Source organism: Melanerpes formicivorus, unplaced genomic scaffold (assembly GCF_026170545.1).
Source record: "Melanerpes formicivorus ecotype bairdi unplaced genomic scaffold, bMelFor1.0.p_v2 SCAF_15, whole genome shotgun sequence".
NCBI classification, from domain to species: domain Eukaryota; kingdom Metazoa; phylum Chordata; class Aves; order Piciformes; family Picidae; genus Melanerpes; species Melanerpes formicivorus.
The window spans coordinates 2,714,107-2,737,925 of NW_027142367.1; the positions used below are offsets into that span (position 1 = coordinate 2,714,107).

A 23,819-nucleotide genomic window follows, 5' to 3' on the forward strand; every position below is an offset into this window, starting at 1 on the left:
AACGAGACCTCCGGTCACCGCCGCGGCCGGCCCCACGCACGTGCACAGGCGGACAGGCGCGCGCACGGCGAAGGGCGGGGCAAGGTCAGAACTCGCGGTCGCGGGAGCGCTGGTCACGTGGCCGTCCCAAGATGGCGGCGCCCGCCGCGACCTTCCGCTGTCTGCTGCCGCTGAGTCGCTCGCTGCGATCTTCCCCCGTCGCCCTTTCCGTTCGACCCTACGGTGTGCGAGTCTCCTCCACCGGCGAGCTGGTGACGCACACGGGACAGGTGAGCGCGCGGAGCTACGATGGGGAGGAGGGCGGGCCGCCTGGGCGGGCGGACAGACACGTCCGGGCCGCGTCTCCTGCTGTGCCGGCGCCTGCCGGAAAATGCAAGCAGCACTCAGCTGTACTGCCGAAATTAACGCTCTCGTACGATAGTTTGGTCAAAGGGATGAGCGGTTTCAAAACAAAAGTTTGCTAATTATGAACAGGGTCATTAAGGCCTGATGAGCGTTGCGGTCTCCATTTGACATAACTGAAGAATTGACAGGTAGAAGTACCCTGGTGTCAATGCCTTTAAACTCCGGTTTATGTATTTGTTAACGTAAAGAACTAAGTGCGAGAACTAGGGAGGCTTGTGTATTGTCTTGTGTAGATCTAAAGGAAGCGCGGCTGGTGTTCCCTCTTCGAGAGAACAGCCTGGGATCAAGGAATGCTTTTACAAGCAGTAAAACTTGCATTCTCCTCAATGGTCAGAGCTAAATCTTCTGCTTGCTGGCTGTAAAACACATCTCCCTTTTCTACTTCCCAACCTGAAACTTATTTTCCTGTTGGAGAGACTGCTTTTTCTGTGCAGTATATACTTGTCAGGTGATGGCAATACTTCAATCCGAGGACACTAAACTATTGCATCTTGACAGTACTGCAAACCTTTGTGCCCTTTGTTTATGGTCCTTCCTTTTTAAATAAGATCAAGTTTCTTTTATATTTCAGGTATATGAAGAAAAGGATTATAGAAGAGTTAGATTTGTTGGACGACAAAAGGAGGTAACTCATTCTCCTTTTACTTGTGGGGAAGGGGATGGTTTGTGGTTGGTTTTATATACCTGATATCGATATCTTCTGTCTAGTTCTAGGCTTCCCATTTCAGGAACAGGGAACTGCTTGACAGCAAAGTGCTATGAAGATGATTAGAGGATTAGAACATCTCTTTTGTGAAGAAACTTTGTGGACTTAGGACTTTTTGAGCCTAGAGAAGACTGAGGGAGGATCTTATCAATGCTTATAACTACTTAGAAATAGGTGTCAGGAGGATGGGGACAGTCTTTTTTCAGTGGTGCCCAATAACAGGTAACAAGAGGTAATGGGCAGGAAATTGAGCATAGGAAGCTCCATCTAAGCATGAGGAGGAACTTCTTTATTTTGAGGGTGGTGGAGCACTGCAATGGGCACCTCAGAGGGGTGGTGAAGTCTCTGTCTCTGCAGTCATCCAAAATGCACTAGGATGCCATTCTACTCAACCTGCTGTAGGTGAACCTGCTCTGGCAGGGAAGTTCATAGATTTGTAGAATGGTTTAAGTTGGAAGAGACTTTAAAGATCATCTAGTTCCAACCTCCCTGTTACGGTTTATTGGAGGGCGTCCCTCCCTCCAATAAACCAAACTGCTCAAGACCTCATCCAGCCTGGCCTTGAACATATCCAGGGATATATCCATGACCTCCCTGTGCAACTGCTTCAGTGTCTCACCACCCCCACTGTAAAGAATTTCTTCTTAATATCTCAAGCTTAAAACCATTCCCTGTCATCCTATTGCTACCAAGCCCTTGGAAAAAGGCTCCTCTTGGGTTTTTTGTAGGCCCCCTTCAGGTACTGGAAGGCTGCTGTAAGGTCTCCTCAAAACCTTTTCTTGAGACCAAACAGTCCTAACTCTCTCAGTCTGTCCCAATAGAGGAGGTGCTTCAGCCCTCTGATCATCTTTGTGGCCTTCAGGACCTGCTCCAGCAGTTGTGTCCTTCTTGTAGGGAGCACTAGAACTGGACACAGTACTACATTTGGGGTCTCATGAGAGGAAAGGAGGAAAATCACTTCACTCATCCTGCTGGTCACACTCCTTTTGATGCAGCCCAGGACACAGTTGACCTTCTGGGCTGCAAGTGCACATTGCCAGTTCCTGCTGAGTTTTGAGGCCCTCTCCTTGAGACTACTCTCAAGCCACTCCTTGCCCAGCCTGTATTTGTGCTTGGGATTTCCCTGACCCAGGTGTAGAACCTTGCACTTGGCCTTGCTTAACTTCATGGGGTTGGCTTTGGCCCACCTCTTAAGCATGTCCAAGTCCCTCTAGATGATATCCCTTGCATTGTGTCAGCTGGACCACAGAGCTTGGTTTCATTCACAAACTAGCTGAGGGTACACTCCATATTGCTGACAAAGATGTTAAACAGCACTGATCCATTACCAACCCCTGAGGGTGGTCACTTGTCACTGGAGTCCATTTGGACATTGAGCCATTGACCACAACTCTCTGAGTGTGGCCATCCAGCCAGTTCCTTATCCAGCAAGTGCTCCACCCCTCAAGTCCACAGTCTTCCAATTTGGTGACCAGGATGTCATGCAGGACAGTGTCAAATGCTTTACACAGGTCCAGACAGATGCCATCAGTTGCTCTTCCCTTTATCCATTGATGCTCTAACTCCACCATAGAAAGCTACCAAGAGTTCATCAGGCATGACTTGCCCTTGGTGAAGCCATGTTGGTGGCCACCAATCACCTCTTCTTTCCCTGTATGCCTTAGCAAAGCTTTCAGGAGGAGTTGCTGATCGGTTGGATTAGATGATCTCCAGAGGTCCTTCCCAACCCCTGTCATTCTGTGATTGTGTCCTCAACCTGATTATTTTCAAACAGAAAAAGTAAAAATAACCCCCCCAAAAAAAATCATCAAAAAAGTAACAAAAACCTGAAAACAATCAAAGAAAGAAACCCCACAAAACCCAAACTGGTTTGATTTTGGGTTACAAGTGGAGTTTTTTGTTGTTGTGGGTTTTGTTGTTTATTTGCTTGGGTTTTTTTGTTGTTGTGGGTTTTTTGTCATTGTTGGGTTTGGTTTTTTTGCTATGGTGAAGGCTCTTTCTTCTAAGGTAGATTATAGCTGCTTCAGTGTACCTCACTGGTTTTGCTTGGAAAATTCAAGACTCACCCTGCACCTTTTTTTGTGCTTACATTTAGGCCGTGGAAGTTACAGGCATTTGAACACCTTTAACATGGGCCACTCTTTGCTGTTACTAGCTGTTTTAAGACAATGTTTAGCATGGTTTTAGTGCCATTTGTGTTTAGAAAAAAAGAAAATAATCACATCATGAAATGCTCTGCTGAATTGTGGAGTGTGTATCCAAATGGACATTTTGAAGATTAATCTGCCACTTGATCGTTAGTGTATTTTTATATTAATCATCTTTACCCACACCATATAGGAATTTTTAATTATGGCACTTAGTTTCCAGAGGCTGGGAAGTATTTGCTGAAACAGTGATTTAACAAATAAACCTAAAATTTAGAGTGTTCTGAAATAACAAAACCTCAGAGGCCAAGTCTAGTAACAGCATCGATCAAATGTATTACCAGGGAGTTACCAGCAGGAGCAGGGAGGTTATTCTGCCCCTGTACACTGCACTGGTTAGGCCACACCTTGAGTACTGTGTCCAGTTCTGGGCCCCTCAGTTTGGGAAGGACGTTGACTTGCTGGAACGTGTCCAGAGAAGGGCAGCAAAGTTGGTGAGGGGTTTGGAACACAAGCCCTATGAGGAGAGGCTGAGGGAGCTGGGGCTGCTTAGCCTGGAGAGGAGGAGACTCAGGGGTGACCTCATTGCTCTCTACAGCTACCTGAAGGGAGGTTGTAGCCAGGTGGAGGTTGGTCTCTTCTCCCAGACAACCAGCACCAGAACAAGAGGACACAGTCTCAAGCTGCACCAGGGGAGGTTTAGGCTGGATGTTAGGAAGAAGTTCTATGCAGAGAGAGTGATTGCCCATTGGAATGGGCTGCCTGGGGAGGTGGTGAAGTCACCATCACTGGAGGTGTTTAGGAGGAGACTTGATAGGGTGCTTGGTTGCATGGTTTAATTGATTAGGTGGTGTTGGATGATAGGTTGGACATTATGATCTTGAAGGTCTCTTCCAACCTGGTTTGGTCTATTCTATTCTATTCTATTCTATTCTATTCTATTCTATTCTATTCTATTCTATTCTATTCTATTCTATTCTATTCTTATCTTATGGGCCTGTTGCTGTTTCTGCTTATCGACAGAGTGGGTACATGAAGTTTGAAGTCCTTTAGCACCAGGTCATCTCTACTGATCAAGCAGCACAGCTCCCTAAGGAGTCTGCTGACCTTTGTGAGAGAAACTGAGATTGTTTCAGTAAATTGTGTTCCTTAATGTTGGATCATCTGATTAGTGCCTTAGTGTTAATGGTATCAAGGTGTGTGGATAGTAGAGGCATATGTAGTGTGGTAGATTTTTTTATGTAGTTGTGTATAAACATTCCCTACCTAAATTAACCTGAACTCATTAGGGTGAGTTTTGAGTTTTCATATTGCAATGGGTTAACAACCCTTTTCCCTCTGACACAGAAGAGAGGGAAAGTAACACCAAAAAAAAGAACCAACCCTCTGGGTTAAGAGAAAGAGTTGAGATAAAGAGCTTTAGTGAGGAAAATAAGATAGTACAATGCACAATTACCTTAGCCTGTTTGCAGAAGCAGCAGCCAGTGATGTCCCCTGCTTCCTGGCTCACAGCCAGCCCAGTGTTAAAAACCAGCATTCCAAATCCAGAAACTGGAAGCAACAACCAGAACAGGAAGCCTCTCATGTTACCATCTGAATTTTGACCCCTGTAACACCTGGCTCTAGCCAGCACTTTTCATTTTGAAGCTGGCATGAGAGCAGCACAGTATTAAATAGCAGCAGCAGGCTCAACTCAGCCCATGACATCCCCTCATTTCTGCCAGCCTAATTGTTAATGAAATCCAGGGATTTTAGCTAAAATCGCTGCTCTCTGCTCTGGATGTGCAGAACCATAGTATCATAGTATCAGTCAGGGTTGGAAGGGACCACAAGGATCAGCTAGTTCCAACCCCCCTGCCATGGGCAGGGACACCCCACACTACATCAGGCTGGCCAGAGCCTCATCCAGCCTGCAATTAAAAACCTCCAGGGACGGGGCATCGACCACCTCCCTGGACAACGCATTCCAGGGCTTCACCACTCTCATGGTGAATAACTTCCTCCTCACCTCCAGCCTGAATCTCCCCACCTCCAGCTTCATTCCATTCCCCCCAGTCCTATCACTCCCTGAGATCCTGCGAAGTCCCTCCCCAGCCTTCCTGTAGGCCCCCTTCAGATACTGAAAGGCCACAATTAGGTCACCTCGGAGCCTTCTCTTCTCCAGACTGAACAGCCCCAACTCTTTCAATCTGTCCTCATAGGAGAGGTGCTCCAGCCCTCTGATCATCCTTGTGGCCCTTCTCTGGACACGTTCCAGCATGTCCGTATCCCTCTTGTAATAGGGGCTCCAGAACTGGACGCAGCCCTCCAGGTGGGGTCTCACCAGAGCTGAGTAGAGGGGGAGGATCACATCCCTCGACCTGCTGGCCACACTTCTCCTGATGCAGCCCAGGATCTGATTGGCTTTGCAGGCTGCAAGAGCACACTGAGAGCTCATGTTGGGCTTCTCGTCTACCAGCACCCCCAAGTCTCTCCCCTCAGGGCTGCTTTCCAGCCAGTCCCTGCCCAGCCTGCATTTGTGCCTGGGATTGCCTCAACCCAGGTGCAGGACCCTGCACTTGGTCTTGTTGAACCTCATGAGGTTGGCTTGTGCACACCTTTCCAGCCTGTCAAGGTCCCTCTGGATGGCCTCCCTTCCCTCCAGCATGTCTGCTGCACCACACAGCTTGGTGTCATCAGCAAACTTGCTGAGGGTGCACTCAATGCCACTGTCCATGTCACCCACAAAGATGTTGAACAAGCCTGGTGCCAGGACTGATCCCTGAGGGACTCCACTTGTCCCTGGCCTCCACTGGGACATGGACCCATTGACAGCCACTCTTTGGGTGCGGCCATCAAGCCAGTTCCTTATCCATCTAGTGGTCCACCCATCAAACCCATTGTCGAGGGTTGAGGGGAAGGCCTCAGCCTTCTCCCCTACCACAAAGTGAAGGGGAAAAAAAACACAGCTAACCACAGCCAGATGAGCAAAGGAATGTGCTATATTTACAAGCTGTTTAGGAAATGCAGAGGGATATATACACAATTTACAGTAGTTACAATATATACACAGAAATATACAGCAAAGTAACACAGGAATGAGATTCCCCTCCCCCGCCAGGAGGAGGGTTCCCCCCCTGTTCCCTCTTCTCTCCCCTTTTTCCCCGGAGAGGTTTAGAAAGAGAGAAGAGGAGCAGTTGTTAATTGAAAGCAGTTATAATTAGAGCAAAATGTTAGTAAGTTTTGCGGGCCTCACGCTTATCAGTCCAAGGTCAGTCTGGCAGAAAGCCCAGAAGCCGCAAGCTGCAAAAGAAGGAGGGAAAAGTGCAAGACTGCCTGAAGTCTCTGCTGGACTCAGAGCTCAAAGCTGTAATCTACCAATCCACCAATGAAATTAGTTTAGACCTGTCTTTTGTTTATAAAACATTCAGTCACAGTGTCCCTTTCTTAAAGGGGTAGCCTCAAACGGTCACAGTCCACCCGTTCTAAACAATTTCATTGGCCGTTCATACTGTCCATTCAATCCAAGACAATATTTACAGTTCGTAAGTAAAGTTCATAGTCCATTCCGGCTATGCTCAGATGTAGATGATTCAAAAGTCCAAGAAAATCAGAAAATGAGAAAAATGGAAAACAGTTTATTTCTTCGCTGACGAAGCGACGAAAAGGGAAACAGGGATTCTCAGGGTCTCTTAGTTGACTCAGGGCTCTCAGGGTTTGTGCACCGTAGATTCCTTGTTGATCCTTTGCACGCGATGTAGCTGTACAACAGTTTGAAATTAAACTCTTTCAGCTAAAGTTAATGTGGAATAGACTGAATTTCACCATTCTCTTGCATCACCCAATAAGTTTGACCCGGACCTTTAGCTGAAACCACCCCTCGGACAGGTTTAGCCTCTCCTGAGGGAGAAAATACCCAGTTTTACCTAACAGATTCTTTTCTTTAACAACAGGAACTCCAACCCCTTCCACTTTCTGTAGCAGATCTGAATGTGCAGGTCCAGCTCGGTTCACTGAACCTCTACTATTTACCAGCCAGGTTGCTTGTGCTAAATGTTTTTCCCAGTTTTTCAAAGATCCACCCCCCATGGCTTTAAGAGTGGTCTTCAACACACTGTTGTAGTGTTCAATCTTCCCTGAAGCTGGTGCATAGTAAGGAATATGGAATATCCACTCAATACCGTGCTCTTTTGCCCAGTTCTTTACAAGGTTGTCCTTGAAATGAGTTCCGTTGTCTGACTCAATCCTCTCTGGAGTTCCGTGTCTCCACAGGATTTGTCTCTCCAGACCAAGAATGATGTTGCGTGCAGTTGCATGTGGAACTGGATAAGTTTCCAACCATCCAGTGTTTGCCTCTACCATAGTAAGCACGTATTGCTTACCAGAGCGAGAACATGGTAGAGTGATGTAGTCAATCTGCCAAGCTTCACCATACCTGTACTTGGACCATCTGTGACCATACCAAAAGGGCTTAAGTTGTTTTGCCTGCTTAATAGCAGCACAAATGTCACAGTCATGGATGACTTGTGTGATAGCATCCATGGAAATGTCTATGGATCTGTCACGAGCCCATTGGTATGTTGCATGTCTGCCTTGATGTCCTGACGAATCATGAGCCCACCGAGCTAAGAATATCTCACCTCGGTCTTTCCAGTCGCGATCAAGATTAGAGTCCATGTCCACTTGAGAAACTCTTGCAACTATATCTGCCTGATGGTTGTGTTGCTGTTCCTCAGTAGCTTTGCTCTTAGGAATGTGAGCATCAGTGTGCCTCACTTTCACTGGAATTCTCTCGACTCGATCAGCAATGTCCTGCCACAGGTCAGCTGCCCAAATGGGTTTTCCTTTCCTCTGCCAACCACTCTTCTTCCAGTTCCTTAGCCAACCCCATAGAGCATTGGCTACCATCCATGAGTCGGTGTAGAGATAAAGCTTTGGCCATCTCTCACGTTCAGCCACGTCAAGAGCTAGCTGGACAGCTTTTACCTCTGCGAACTGACTGGATTCTCCTTCTCCATCCTTCGCCTCTGCAACTCGGCATGTTGGACTCCACACTGCAGACTTCCACCTTCGCTTGTTTCCAACAAGATGACAGGAACCGTCTGTGAACAAAGCATATTTCTTTTCATCATCAGAAAGGTCATTGTAAGGAGGAGCTTCCTCAGCACGAGTTACTTTCTTCTCTGGAGGTTTAGCACAGTTGGTACCTTCAGGCCAACTTGAGATCACCTCCACTAGACCAGGCCTTTCAAGATTTCCCATTCGAGCTCTCTGTGTTATCAGAGCCATCCACTTAGACCATGTTGAGTCTGTGGCATGATGTGGTGTGGAGCCTTTGCCTTTGAACATCCAATTCAAAACTGGTAATCTGGGAGCTAAGAGAAGTTGTGATTCAGTTCCAATTACTTCAGAAGAGGCTTTTACTCCTTCATAGGCAGCTAAAATTTCTTTCTCTGTTGGAGTATAATTAGCCTCTGAACCTCTGTAACCTCGACTCCAGAAACCAAGAGGTCGTCCACGTGTCTCACCTGGAGCTTTTTGCCACAAGCACCAGGTTGGACCATTGTCACTTGCAGCCGTGTACAAAATGTTCTTAATGTCTGGACCATCTCGGACAGGTCCCAGACCCACTGCTTGAACTACCTCTTCCTTTATCTGGTCAAAGGCTGCTTGTTGTTCAGGTCCCCAGTGGAAATTGTTTCTCTTTTGAATCACATCATACAGAGGTTTCACAATCTGACTGTATCCAGGAATGTGCAATCTCCAAAATCCCACTATCCCCAAGAAACGTAGGGTCTCTTGCTTGTTTGTGGGATTTGCCATGGTGGAGACTCTATTTACCACATCCACTGGAATGTGTCGGCGTCCATCCTGCCACCGCACTCCCAGAAACTGAATCTCTGTGGTAGGTCCTTTCACCTTGTCTTGCTTGATGGCAAAACCTGCATCTAGAAGAATGTCAATGATTTTGTTACCTTTCTGGAAGACTTCCTCAGCAGTTTTACCCCAGACGATGATATCATCGATGAACTGGATGTGTTCTGGAGCACCTCCTTTCTCCAGAGCATTGTGGATCACTGCATGACAGATGCTTGAGCTGTGGATCCAGCCCATTGGCAGCCTGTTGAAAGTGTACTGGATTCCTCTCCAGGTGAAAGCAAACTGAGGCCTGCATTCCTCTGCTATGGGAATAGAGAAAAATGCATTAGCAATGTCTATGGTAGCATACCATTTGGCCTCCTTGGATTCCAGCTCATACTGTAGCTCCATCATGTCTGGTACTGTTGCACTCATAGGTGGTGTTACTTCATTCAGGGCTTGGTAGTCTACCGTCAGACGCCAGTCTCCATTCTGCTTTCACACAGGCCACACTGGACTGTTGAAAGGTGAATGAGTTTTGCTGACGACTTTCTGACTCTCCAACTGACGAATCAGATTCTGAATGGGCAACAAAGAGTCACGGTTGGTTCTGTATTGTCTGTGATGCACAGTCTGAGAAGCAACCGGCAATTTAATGTCCTGTATCTTATGTTGTCCCACAACTGCAGATTCATCAGAAAGCTCAGGTCTAGCAGACAGCTTTAGTTTTTGTCCATCAATTTCTATAGAAGCTACTCCAAAAGCCCATTTGTAACTTCTAGGGTCTTTGAAACGCCCTTCTCTCAGAAAATCAATTCCCAAAATACAAGGTGCATCAGGTCCGGTCACAACTGTATGCTTCCTCCATTGTTTACCAGTTAAACTTACATTAACCTCCACCTTACTTAACTCTTGAGATCCACCAGTGACTCCCAGAATAGTTATAGACTCTGATCCCTGATAATTTGATGGCATTATGGTGCACTGAGCTCCTGTGTCAACCAAGGCCCTGTACTTCTGAAATTGTGAAGTGCCAGGCCACTGGATGTACACATCCCAATAGATTCTATTATCTCTGTAATCCCTCTCCTCCCCCTGGCGGGAGGCAGGGCACCCCTAGTTATGGGGAACATGCCCACATGTGCATTGAGCACAGTGTGCAGTGTTATAACTGGAGCCACTGTTGGAGCTACTAGGGTGGTTCTGGGGAACTGTGGAAGTAACAGCTACCCTTCTGGTATTGCTACTTCAAGTTCTGCCACTTTGCAATTCCCTCAGTCTCCTGAAAAGATTAGAAGTTGGTTGGCCATCCCAGCGGTTCATGTTCTCACCAAACTGATCACGCAGAGTTATCCAAATAATCCTACTTGACTGCCTTGGTGGTCTGTTTTGATTTGATCTGTTTTGGAATGACCTCCTTGGAGGACATGTATTCCTCACAGATGAAACTTGTATCCACCTGGAGGAAGAATTGAAATTATCCCTTTGTGCTAATTGGGATATGGAATTTCTAAATTCATCCTTTAACTCTCTCATGCAATTCTCAGTTTTTCCAGACAGAGTTTCAATGGCTGAAACCAAAGAAACACGTGTCATGCTATCCTCCAGTTGTCTCATTTGATCAGTGAATTGGCCAACCGTAGGAGAAGCTCCACCATAATTTCTCGACACAATTCTACTTGCCAGAATGTTTGCATAATTAGAAGGAGCAAGCTTGATGAGCTTTTTAGCAAGACCAATACCCACAGGAATGTCATCAGGATTCATCTCTAACAGCAAATTCTCTCAGGTGCTTAATTCCCTCATCTATGGTAGTCCAGGGTTTAGGATTCCATGGAAGATCATCTTGGGAAGGGTATGTCAGGGCAACTGCAAATAAAAGGCGTACCCACATATTAACCTTACCGAGAATCTTGGCTAGATGCCTATCTATTCCATTATCCTTCGAGAGATTTCCTAGCTGAGCTGCTGACTTGTCTCCAACTGCTAGAGTTGGAGCACCTGTATCATAACATCTACTAAGCCAAGTTAGAATTGGCTCCTTATCTGCTCTGGCATAATCTTTGCAGACATTTCTCAGCTCTTCGCAAGGCGACGGACAGCCCGACAGGTCATCATCTTCTCCATCTACTACATCTTCCTGAACTGGTTGTCCCCGTAATCCTGCTGTCACTCTCCTAAGGATCTCTCTAAGCTGAGAAGCATCCTTAGCTGCTGTCCTAGCTGCATCTCTTTCTGGTGTTGATCTCAATAATTCAGCTAGATCTTTAAAACAAATCTTCTCTTCCTCCTCATCAGGATCTTTTCTAGTAGAGGGTCCCTCACCAGGATCAGTCTCCTGCCCTTCTCCTCCATTAGCTCCTGATTCCTCTTTGGCCTTTCCACTTCTAGTCTTTAAAACAGCCACTTTAACAGAAGCTGACAGGTTCTGAGACAAATCAGCTGCTGTAGGAGTGGCTTCCGGTCCCGCCGAGAGAGTGGGCGGAAATGAACCTGCCCGTTAATGGCTGAAGAAGAAGAAGGAGAAGACGCCATGTTGGCAGTTGCTGCCGCCCCTGGCAGCTTGCCAGAATCAGCGGCAAAACTGTTCAGAGCAGCTTTTCCAATAGATTTCCTAGCTTTCTTTTAAACTGACACAGATTATCCACACTCCTCATCACTAGACATCTCTGGGACTGACCCCGAGCCACGCTGCCTTCTCTTTGATCTAGGCTTAATAACAAAACACGCTCTGGACACGTTCCTCTCCCAACTCAAGGAAAACAGCAGATACACATTAATTATTACCGAGAGCAGGATTACACACATCAAATAAATCACCTTTGGATCCCAGCCATCACTTAAAGTTACTCTTTCCCCTACTGGGATCTTAAACTCTTTTATCTCAATCGGGAGAGTGCTAGAGGTCATACTCCTGTATCTCGCTGGCCAGAAAAAATTGACGCAGCGTGCATACAGGAGCCTGACCCGATACATAAACCACAAATAAAATGTCTGCATCAAATATTTACCCAGGTAATCCAGGATCAAACCCAAACAATATCTGTATACCAGAGCCCCAAAAATTGAGAAAAACACATGCTCCAAGATCCACAACACCTTCATGTTTTCCTAATCCGGCTCAAGCAAAGGTAATAAAGCAATAAAGCAATAAATCAAGGTAATTATCTGTCCCACGTTGGGCGCCAAGTAAATGTCGAGGGTTGAGGGGAAGGCCTCAGACTTCTTCCCCTCCACAAAGTGAAGAGGAAAAAAACCACAGCTAACCACAGCCAGATGAGCAAAGGAATGTGCTATATTTACAAGCTGTTTAGGAAATGCAGGGGGATATATACACAATTTACAGTAGTTACAATATATACACAGAAATATACAGCAAAGTAACACAGGAATGAGATTCCCCTCCCCCGCCAGGAGGAGGGTTCCCCCCCTGTACCCCCTTCTCTCCCCTTTTTCCCCAGAGAGGGTTAGAAAGAGAGAAGAGGAGCAGTTGTTAATTGAAAGCAGTTATAATTAGAGCAAAATGTTAGTAAGGTTTGCAGGCCTCACGCTTATCAGTCCAAGGTCAGTCTGGCAGAAAGCCCAGAAGCCACAAGCTGCGAAAGGAGGAGGAAAAAGTGCAAGACTGCCCTAAGTCTCTGCTGGACTCAGAGCTCAAAGCTGTAATCTATCAATCCACCAATGAAATTAGTTTAGACCTGTCTTTTGTTTATAAAACATTCAGTCACAGTGTCCCTTTCTTAAAGGGGTAGCCTCAAACAGTCACACCCATGTGTCACCAGTGTGGAGACCAGGGTATGGTGTGGGACAGTGTTGAATGCTTTGCTCAGGGCCAGGTAAACGACATCAGTTGCTCGCCCCTCAGCAATTAATTTTGTCACCTGCTCATAGAAGGCATCCAGGTTGGTCAGGCAGGATTTGCCCTTGGCAAAGCCATGCTGACTGTTCCAAATCACCTCTTCACTATTCTTCTGAGCCAGTAGTGACTCCAGGAGGATCTGCTCCATGATCTTTTCGTGCACAGAGGTGAGACTGACTGGCCTGTAGTTCCCTGGTTCCTCCTTCTTACCCTTTTTGAAAATGGGGGTAATGTTTCCCCTTTTCCAGTCTGTGGGGACTGCCCCAGACTGCCATGACTTTTGAAATATGATAGAGAGGGGTTTAGCAACCTCATCTGCCAACCAGGGAATTAGTCTTCTCTGGCAAAGGCCTAAAGCAAGGAGCTATGAGAAAACTGAGCATGGCAACTGTTACGGCATTTAACAAATCCAAGTACCAGGTGCTGCACTTTGGCCACAACAACCCCATGCAGAGCTACAGGCTGGGGTCAGCGTGTCTGGAGAGCTCCAAAACAGAAAGGGACCTGGGGGTGCTGATTGACAGCTGCCTGAACATGAGCCAGTAGTGTTCCCAGGTGGCCAAGAAGGCCAATGGCATCCTGGCCTGCATTAGGAATAGTGTGGCCAGCAGGAGCAGGGAAGTCATTGTGCCCCCGGACTCTGCATTGGTTAGGCCACACCTTGAGTACTGTGTCCAGTTCTGAGCCCCTCAGTTTAAGAAGGACATCGAGACACTTGAACTTGTCCAGAGAATGGTGACGAGGCTGGGGAGAGGCCTTGAACACAAGCACTATGAGGAGAGGCTGAGGGAGCTGGGATTGTTTAGCTTGGAGAGAAGGAGGCTCAGGGGAGACCTCATTGCTCTCTACAACTATCTGAAGGGTGGTTGTAGCCAGGAAGGGGTTGGTCTCTTCTCTCAAGCAACCAGCACCAGAACAAGAGGACACAGTCTCAAGCTGTGCCAGGGGAAGTTTAGACTTGAGGTGAGGAGAAAGTTCTTCACCAAGCGAGTCATTTGTCATTGGAATGGGCTACCCAGCAAGGTGGTGGAGTCACCATTCCTGGAAGCGTTCAAGAGGGGATTTGATGTGGCACTTGGTGACAGGTTTGACTGGATGATCTGTGAGATCTCTTCCAACCTTGGTGATACTGTGAACTCTTAAACTGCACCTGCTGCAGTCTGATGAGGGTCATCCTGCCCTTGTACAATCCCTAAGGTGCCACAGGCCCTAATTTGACACCACTGTTCCTGCTTCAGCTCAACCCTTTCTGTTAGGCTGGTGCAGCAGTTGAAGCTGTGAGGGGGACTGACCTCAGATGTTTTTAAATAAAACCTTCTGCCTTCCTTCTGGATTTCTGGGCTTGGGTCAGTTCCAAGTTCAGTTTTATCTCTTGGCCTCCCAGACCATGTACTGGCACAGGCAAGTAAGTGGAAGCTGCAGTGGGATTGTAAAAGGGGCATTATAGCCAAGAAAAAAAAAATTGCTCATTGAATTATGCATTGGGCAAGGAGCCTTTGGATGTGCTGAAGGAAGCAGCCTCTTTCCTGCTAACTGCCACTGGGCTTTAACAGAAAGGACACAGTGTATCTGAAACCACATCTCTTTTTTCACACAGTATCACCAAGGTTGGAAGAGACCTCAAAGATCATCCAGTCCAACCTGTCACCACAGACCGCATGAGTAAACCAATGGCACCAAGTGCCACATCCAATCCCCTCTTGAACACCTCCCTGGGCAGCACATTCCAATGATGAACGACTCTCTCAGTGAAGAATTTTCTCCTCACCTCGAGCCTAAACTTCCCCTGGTGCAGCTTGAGACTGTGTCCTCTTGTTCTGGTGCTGGTTGCTAGAGAGAAGAGACCAACCCCTTCCTGGCTACAACCACCCTTCAGATAGTTGTAGAGAGCAATGAGGTCTCCCCTGAGCCTCCTCTTCTCCAGGCTAAACAACCCCAGCTCCCTCAGCCTCTCCTCATAGGGCTTGTGCTCAAGGCCTCTCCCCAGCCTTGTTGCCCTTCTCTGGACACATTCAGGTGTCTCGATGTCCTTCCTAAACTGAGGGGCCCAGAACTGGACACAATACTCAAGGTGTAGCCTAACCAATGCAGACTACACGGGCACAATGACTTCCCTGCTTGCCATACTATTCCTAATGCAGTCTTTATTTTTCTAGCATGTTTTCTCTGTGAATTCCTACACTCTCTTGTTTATTAGGCTGAAACACAGACAAGTCATAACTGTGGATCATCAGGGGATGAGAGGTTGTTGCTTCCTCCCCTGTCCACAAATACCTTTGTGGCTGGGAAGAGTGGAATTCTCATGTGGAGGCAAAGGTTCGCTGTGGTGCTGCCTCCCTCCTTCTTTAGCATGAAACGAAGGATGAGCAATTTGGAGCATTGCTGAAAACAGCAATAAAAATCCTTACAGGCTGGCAAATGTAATTTGTGGGCACAGACCTCAGGCAGTGAGGTTCTTGATGTTGCTGATTTGCTCCCATACTGGAAGTTATTTTCTTTGTTAACTTTATCTATGGTCTTCTTCAGATAAACACATTCCTCTTGTTGGCAAAACTGACTTTTCCACTGCTGCAGAAGTGCAAATTTTAGGGTGATTTAGTTGGAGGGTTGGTGAAAGAACCTAGGTTCTTGTGTGCTAGAACTATATAAAAGTACTGTTATAGTTCTTAGCTAAGTGTCCCTTAGCTACTCCCTATCTTCATACTTTTACCCAAAATAGTGGCACTTTGGGGTGTGCATATTATTGTATGCTTTTGCATGTGTTAGCATCACCTTTGCAAAAGCTAGCCCCTCTTGGAGAATGTTTACCTCAGGGGCAGGGTTGTCTCTTTGCTCAGTGCTGGTTTGGAGCAGATTGGAACAGGCTGGCGTGGATAAAGGAGGAAAGCACCTTGGATGGGTGCTGTAGGTCCTGCTGGGGTGGAGGTTGCTGCATCACAGGACTGTCCAGAGGTGCATACGTTTGTCAGGTCAAGTAGATATGCTCTAGGAAAAAAATCTCTACTTGTTGGTGATGTGGGAATTCAGGGAGTGTGTATAACATGGATTTAGAGAGGGATGCAGTGCCATTTAGAGACTTTTCTGTTTTCTAATGCTGACCAATTTTCCGTTATGACTGCTGTTACGCACCACGTTCATCTTTTCCTGGGATTTTTGTGCAGTGATAGAACAAGGTGCACAGTGAATAGCTTTAAGTTACCAGCAGTTGTTTTATCTCTCTCCTGACCTTGCTTGTCCCACCATTATTTTGGGGTTCATCAGCAGTGAGTCCTTTGCAATTTTATCACATGGTCACTGAAGCATAGTACAGGGGCAGTTAACTAGCTTCTCTTCCTGGCTGTTTGTTTGTGCTCCCCTTTCTGCTGAAGCTGCTGAGGTCACATTGCTAACCTGAGCACCTGTGTGGCTGGTGTATCAGGAGAAGGGGATTACTTTTACAGAGTTTAACATGCTTAATTCGCTGATTTGGCATATAGAATAGCCAAAGAGGTGGTGGAGAAGGGGAAAGGAAACCTACACAGATACTTCTCAAGATGGCTGCAGTGGAGCCGCTTGAGGAGGTAGTAAACATCAATTGCTTTCTGCCTGAGTGAGGAAGGTATGTGAAAGCTTCTTTTCATCTTTTTTAGGTGAACAAGAATTTTGCAATTGATTTGATAGCGGAGCAGCCTGTGAGTGAAGTTGAAAGCAGAGTGATATCGTGCGATGGTGGTGGTGGAGCTTTGGGACATCCTAAAGTATACATCAACTTGGTAATATCTACTGATAAGTGTATAACATGTTTTGCCTGCTAGTTATTGCTTATAAAATTTACTTTTTGATATGTTGAACAAAGTAAAAGGATTTTCCTGCTTTGCAGGGGCATTGGACTCAGTCTCTGGAGGTCCCTTCAAACCCCTAGCATTCTGTGATTACCTACTCAAGATGTTGAAATCTCAATATCGCAGAATGTTAAGGGCTGGAAGGGACCTCCAGAGTTCATCCAGTCTGACCCCCCCTGCCAGAGCAGTATCACCTATACCAGATCACACAGGAACTCATCCAGGCAGGTCTTGAATATCTCTGGAGAGAGAGACTCCACAACCCCTGCTGGGCAGCCTGGTCTAGTGTTCTGTCACCCTCACAGTGAAATAATTCTTCCTCCTGTTTCCACGGAACTTCCTGTGTCTCAACGTCTGCCCACTCCCCCTTGTCCTGTCATTGGCCATCACCAAGCAGTGCCTGGCTCCATCCTCTTGGCACTCACCCTTCACATATTTGTAAACATTAATGAGCTCACCTGTTAGTCTTCTCTCCAAGCTAGAGAGCCCCAGCTCCCTCAGCTGAGATATTTTTGTGTTAGCAATCAAATTACAAGACATCTGCAATTTAATTCTTGAAAGCTAATGTCTGCAAAGAGAGAGTGGTGTTAAACCAGTTTGTTTCCCCTAGCCCTCACAATTGAAATCCAGGGTTTTGAGGGTGGACGCTTCATTTCTGATACTGTGCATGAGGAAGTGGACCTATGATTTTATTTTCATTGCATGACTGCAAGTAGTTATGTTCCTAAATAACAGAAGATCCCTTAGTGCTTGTTTAACTGTCTTGTGCTTCGTCATGTTAAGAAGGCCTACAACAGCTCACAGTCAGTAACACTTCTAGATTTTAAGAGAAATATATGTATCTTTTGGAGAGAGGAGTAAAATTTTACACAGTTGTAACTGCTACTTTTCTTTGGAACCCTTAGAATTTCTCCCAGTATCCTATTGAAACTTCCTCCTTCCTGCAACTGGCTCAGTCAGCTTATGTAACTGACCAAAATTCCTGACAAGATGCAACTTGGAAGTGCCAAATCCTATTCTGTATTAAAATCATGATCTATTCTAGTGTATGAAAAAAGATCATTTCATAGGATGGAACTGACTTAAGATGTCCCTTTTGGTAAGAGGATCCATAATTGCTGAAGAGGATATCATTGGCTTGACTTCAAAATTACATTGGTGAGATAGCAGCAAAAAGTCTGGCAGAAGGGAAGCTGTGTAGGATACAGAAGTCAAGCATGAACAGCAGACCATCATTCTTCCTCATTTTTCAAACAAGATTAAACTCTGTACTTCATCTCTATTAATCGGATTTAAGGTGGCACATGTAAGAAATTTTGTAATTTCTCAAAGGTTTTTTAATCTTAAACTAGCAGCTGAAGTATTTTTATGTTTTGCAGGACAAAGAAACAAAGACCGGAACATGTGGCTACTGTGGACTTCAATTTAAGCAGAAGCATCACTGAAAGGTTATCCCTGCGAGACTGCAAATTTCTGCTCGGATGTTAACATTTAACTATAAATAAACTGTGTATTTAGAAAGGCAAGATTAGTGTTTGTGTTTGTCTTGACTATGAAAAGTCCAGTCTGTACCTTTTTAAAGCCCTGTTGTCAAGGATTTGAGAGCTGAACAGTGTTACAGTGTCTGGTTTGTGCTTATTTTGGTTTTCAAGGAACAAATGCCCTGCCTTGTTTGGCAAACTTCTTGCAGCTCTGGGAAGTGGCATTTGGCTGCAGCACAGGTTTGTGCTGGGTAGATCTGTATTCTTTTCAACACTGAACATAAATATTTACTGGGGGGATTAATTAGGTGTTTGTCTTCTGACATTGTTTGGCATGCTTAATTTGTTCATGGCCCAGTGTCTGCAGCTAGATTCACAAATGGAAGCACAAAGATGTTGTAATACTCAGCATTATAACACCCCTGGAAGCAGGATTGTCATCTCTGAATTGAGTATCTGTACTTGCTACTTACTTAAAATAGACAGTGCCTTAGAATGATAATCAGTGTGTGCTGACAGACAAAAATGTGAAGACATAATCATTTGTCCTCCAGTGGAGAAAAATCAGAGTATAAATATCTGATTCTGCTTGGGCTACACATCCCTGAAACCTCTTTAAGAACTGGGTCTTGTCAGACTCAAAGTAGAGACAGCTCCATTACAGGTGGCAGCTTGTGCTCCTTTAATACAGATATCCGAAAATGAGAGCATCCACCTGTGTGTAACACCACCCAGGCTGTGTGAAGCTGGTTGTAGGACATTATCTACATTCTCATTTAATTCCAGTTATGTAGCATTCTGTCATAGAAGCATCACTTTTTTTATATTGGTAAGACAACTTGTCTTTGAGTTATGAATTTACTTCAGTGTTTCCACTACCTACACTTCAGACAAAGACTAGCTTTTGCTGAGCAATGCTATTGAAAGAACCAAACCCTTTCCACAAATTCAGGGGGATTTTAAATGGTTCTTATGCCAATCATTTTTATTCACTGTTGAATTTCATGTAACCATTTGATTTCTTATGTCAATATAGAGAAGACCTTATTTTCAAAATAAGGTAGCTTCAAATCCCAAAACCCGTCAGTTCATCAGAGCTACCACATTATGTTTTGATTTCTATGTACAGGAAGAAAGAAAGGAGAAAAAGTCTTTAAAGATGCTGACTTGGTCTAGTGGAAGGTGTCCCTGCCCACGGCAAAGGGGTTGGAACTAGATCATAGAATCACCAAAGTTTGAAATGGCCTCTAAAGGTCATCTAGTTTAACCCCCCTGCCTCCTCCACCACCCCCTTTCATCTTCCCAGAGCAGTTCCTGCTCCCTCCACACCATCATCCACCCTGCCTAAACAGTTTCTGCTCCTCCACCACCACCATTTTTGCACCCACCCCAGAGCCAGGGGCAAGACTCTCAACCAGCCAAGATACAACACAGAGTATCTTAGCCCCAGCGAGGAGGCCCAGCCAGCACTTGTGAATGATATTGGAGTTATCATCAATTCTCTTCCTACCTAACTGAGGGGCCACCAGGCCCCCAGCCTTTGTTGTCACCATCACCCAGCGCACACCATGGGGACTCACCAGTGATGAGAAGAGGATCCCTTAGCCCAAATGGGCTCAGCTTAGAGCTTCTGCCTTTCCTGAGGGCATTAAAAAGGGCAGTGGGCAGGGAGGATCAAGTGGCTACACCTGGGGTGGGAGGAGACTCCAACAGTGCCCAGGTACTCTGGGATTTGAGGGGACAAAGAGGGGAAATAGGGTGGGTGGTGTGGAAAAAGGACAGACTGTGGCACCAGTGTCATTGAGAAAGAATGGAAATTAGAATAATATTCAAATATGGATTACTGACTTTTAGTGATTGCTAGATGCTTAATATGGCTGCTTTCAGGATGTTCCACTACGCTTGGATGCTAGATAATTTATTGACAAACCCAAACATGATTTTGATAGGCCAATGTTAAGTTCAATAAACCCACACAGAATCTGCTAAGGTAATTGTATAACTGTCATCTCAGCAAACTCTTGATCTCAACTTGGAACTGGGGTTGTTTTCCTGCCCATCTGTGTGAGGGGGAAGGGGCTTCCTTCTGAGAGCAGGCTGTGTGAAGCCAGGACACTGCTGGGCTGAAGAGGAACCAATGGGTTTAGCTGGCAGAATTGAACTTTCCTACAGCTGAACAGGAACAGTCCATGCCACAAGGAACTCCATGGCCTCTTCTGTGTGAGTATACAGAATACAGAATTAATCAGGTTGGAAAAGACCTTCAAGATCATCAAATCTGACCTATCACCCAACACTATCTAATCAACTAGACCATGGCACTGTCTCATCCATTCTCTTTAAACACTTCCAGGGATGATGACTCCACCACCTCCCTGGGCAGCCCATTCCAATGGCCAGTCTTTCTTTCTGTGAAGAACTTCTTCCTAACATCCAGCCTAAACCTCCCCTGATACTTGAAAATGAGAGCATCCACCTGTGTGTAACACCACCTAGGCTGTGTGAAGCTGGTTGTAGGACATTATCTACATCCTTGCTTAATTCCAGTTATGTAGCATTCTATCATATAAATATCACTCCCAAACAGTACATGTGTCTGGAGAAGGAGGGTCTGAGCTTTGGTCTCTGCTCCAGAGAGCATTTTAATCTCTTCTCGGTAAGTGAAGTTTTTATACATGCTGGTGATGGAACATGGTCCCAGGTAGTAATTGCTGCTTGGCCAAAGTGTAACGGGGTGAGATTCTAAGCCTTGTGTTTAGTTAAATTGATGTGGCAGTCTCAAGCTGAACCAAGTTATGAGGGCGTACAGCTGCTTAACTTGTGTCAGTGTATGGCAAAGGATCCTTCCATAAAACCCAGTAACTTACATTCAGCCTGTCTGACCTTATGCACTTGATCTGCTGACTGAGCATAAATGTGACATTATAAATAGTCTTCTGGTAGGTCCAGCGTAAGTATGGTTGCTTTCTGGCCTGTCTTGCCAGTTTTGTAGAGTGTCTTGGCTGGCACAGCTCTCTCATGGTACAATCATCTCTGCAGAGATCTGAAACAAGTGATTGTATATGGTCCTCTTTCTTGGGCCTTTGGTTTTCTTATGAATAATATATCTGCTTGGATCACTGCTGCTCATAATAAATTAATGATGTTTAAATTGGCACATCATCTACTGAGGACCCAGACAAATCCCATCCCACTGGTTTCAACTATGGAATTCTGTTCTTGGATACTCTCCCTAAAGTACTTGTGATATGTGAAGCTGTTGCCACCTGTGAAACAGAGGTCTCTACTTTGTTCTGGTGATCTTCATAGGCAAACTTGAGGCTTTGCTTGTTATTTCCTATGTGCTAAGTTTGTATATCTGGTTGTGAATGGCTGTCTGTATGTAGCCTTTCACTTTAAGCCACACACCATCCACAAAACCCATGAAGAGGCCAGTCTTGATACTCAGGAAAAAGAAGTGAGGGAAAGCAGAAACTTTTACTGTGGTGGTCACAAGGAGGTGTATGTGAAAATATATCTATTAAGACAGACTAAAATACACCAGTATCAAATCAGCATTATATTTCTCAGGCAAAAAATTCAGACTAGAAAGCAATATGGAATAAAACTTTCAGACCTAAGTTCTGTCAGTTGGTAGTTTGTTCGTTCTTCATCCCAGTCTGGAACTATAGTCTCCAGTTACTGTAGTACAAGCATTAATTTATACCCTGTCACTATGGAAAGATAAAGTATCCTATATTGGTGTATAGCTTGTCTTAACCACAGTGTCTTGCCTTTACCTACTAAAAAACTGATAGGCTCTTTTTGCTGCCACTCGAGGAAAATCACTGTGTTTAAACTTCCAAAACAAATAAGGACCATCTATCTATCTTTCCCCGTATTACTTGGTTGCTCTCTGTCCTTTAGTTAAAAAGTAACTAAAATTAATTTATAAGGTGAGATCTGTGTGTTCACAAGAGCACAAAGCACTACTACGACTGCAGCATAGTATGCAAATGCACCTTCTAAAAGCCTTTCAATTGTATGGCATCTGGTTGTGCTCTGAAAGTTGCTTGTCTCCAGATCAGCAAATAGTATCACCCAGATTCATGCTCTGCCCTGCCAGTAATACTTGCACTTTTTAATAATGCTTTTGCATGAGATATGAGATAAAATGCAAGATACCTTGATAGCAATAGAGATCTTTGATTCTATAATATCCACGTTGTTTGTTGTTGGTCTGCGCTGGTTGGAGAGACAATTCAACTTGTCTGTGGTGCTCTCAGAGTATTAGTCTGAAGTCAGGGATTCTTGAGGAGCACATCTTTCAATTCAGTCTTGCCACTGGAATAGATTGATCAGGGCAAAAATGACACTGCATTCACCTTGTCATAAAGTTCATAGGACAAATGATCACGCTTCTCCCTCTCCAGAGGTACATCAAGACTTGAGTAACTAGGGAAGAATAACATTTTCAGTCTTGATGATCAGAGGCAATATAGTAGAACAAGAAAAGTAGAATTAAAAACATTATGTATATCATTGCTGTAAATGTCACTCTGATTTGGATGATCATCCTTCCACATGCTTTTAATTTTGTGAAGCATTTATCTAGTACTTGCAGCATGTGTAACAAGATATGCTTTGAAGACCTCGCATGTGCAGCCAGTGACAGGTTTTACTCTAGGCTTTCTGGGTCCCAAACCATATTCCACTGACTAATTCCAGTGAAGGTTTTAAGTGGAACATGATTGTCAAGTTTTCTATGTGTGTAAAGCAGCTCATGGAGCTCAGACATATTGAGGTATGACAAATTTAACTGACAGCTTCAGGAACAGCTTCAGGAACTACTTCTTTTCTTTTTCTTCCCCCACCCCCCCTTTTTTTTTTTTTTTTTCACTTGCAAGTTTTGCAGTCATTATTGACTATTCAGGGTTTGCAATGCCATCTATCACCATCCAAAATCCTCTATACTCAGGTGTCAAAAGTTGTGCTGACACAGCAAAAAATTGCCATGTGGAAGAACAGATTTTAGAGTTGCAGCAGAAGAATCAGGAATGTAGTCTGTACAATGTGGAAATGATGTAAGGGGGTACTAGGAGCATTGCCTTAAATCTCTTCTCATTATTTGTAAGAGGCTGTTAGTTTCCCTCAGTGGGATGCACATGTTGTGGGAATATGCTTAACTGCACTTATCCATGCATCTGCTGCTGATGCAACACCCTGCTTTAGGAAGTCCTCCCCATCAGCCTGCTGTATACACTTATTTATTGACATATTGGCAAGTGTTTGCCATGACAAATAGTATCAACAGCACTTTCTAGTGGAGATGCCATGTTAATGAGTGCTAGAATTTAAGCAAAAATTCTTGTCCCTAAGCAGTAATGAAATTAAAATGCATTACAGAATCACAGAATCAACCAGATTGGAAGAGACCTCCAAGATCATCAAGTCCAACCCTAACTGTCAAATAGACCATGGCACTAAGTGCCTCACCCAGTCTCTTCTGAAACACCTCCAGGGATGTTGACCCCCCCCACCTCCCTGGGCAGCACATTCCAATGGTCAATTACTCTTTCTGGG

At 45.2% G+C, this 23,819-nt stretch overlaps 1 protein-coding gene across 1 annotated transcript; it reads left to right on the plus strand.

Moving 5' to 3' along the window:
- Positions 1-95: 95 nt before the first annotated feature.
- On the plus strand, positions 96-18,302 carry NDUFS6 (NADH:ubiquinone oxidoreductase subunit S6). The gene is made up of 4 exons (XM_068147464.1): positions 96-269; positions 977-1,030; positions 16,585-16,707; positions 18,156-18,302. The coding sequence occupies exons 1-4, from the start codon at positions 132-134 to the stop codon at positions 18,219-18,221; spliced, it is 381 nt and encodes a 126-aa protein (XP_068003565.1). The 5' UTR covers positions 96-131; the 3' UTR covers positions 18,222-18,302.
- Positions 18,303-23,819: the final 5,517 nt, after the last annotated feature.

Bases quoted from the DNA above. Each gene is read 5' to 3' on its own strand.
- NDUFS6 (XM_068147464.1), top strand. From the start codon at position 132: ATGGCGGCGCCCGCCGCGACCTTCCGCTGTCTGCTGCCGCTGAGTCGC. The intron at 1,031-16,584 runs GTAACTCATTCT...CATCTTTTTTAG, and splicing joins TTGTTGGACGACAAAAGGAG to GTGAACAAGAATTTTGCAAT. The intron at 16,708-18,155 runs GTAATATCTACT...TATGTTTTGCAG, and splicing joins CTAAAGTATACATCAACTTG to GACAAAGAAACAAAGACCGG.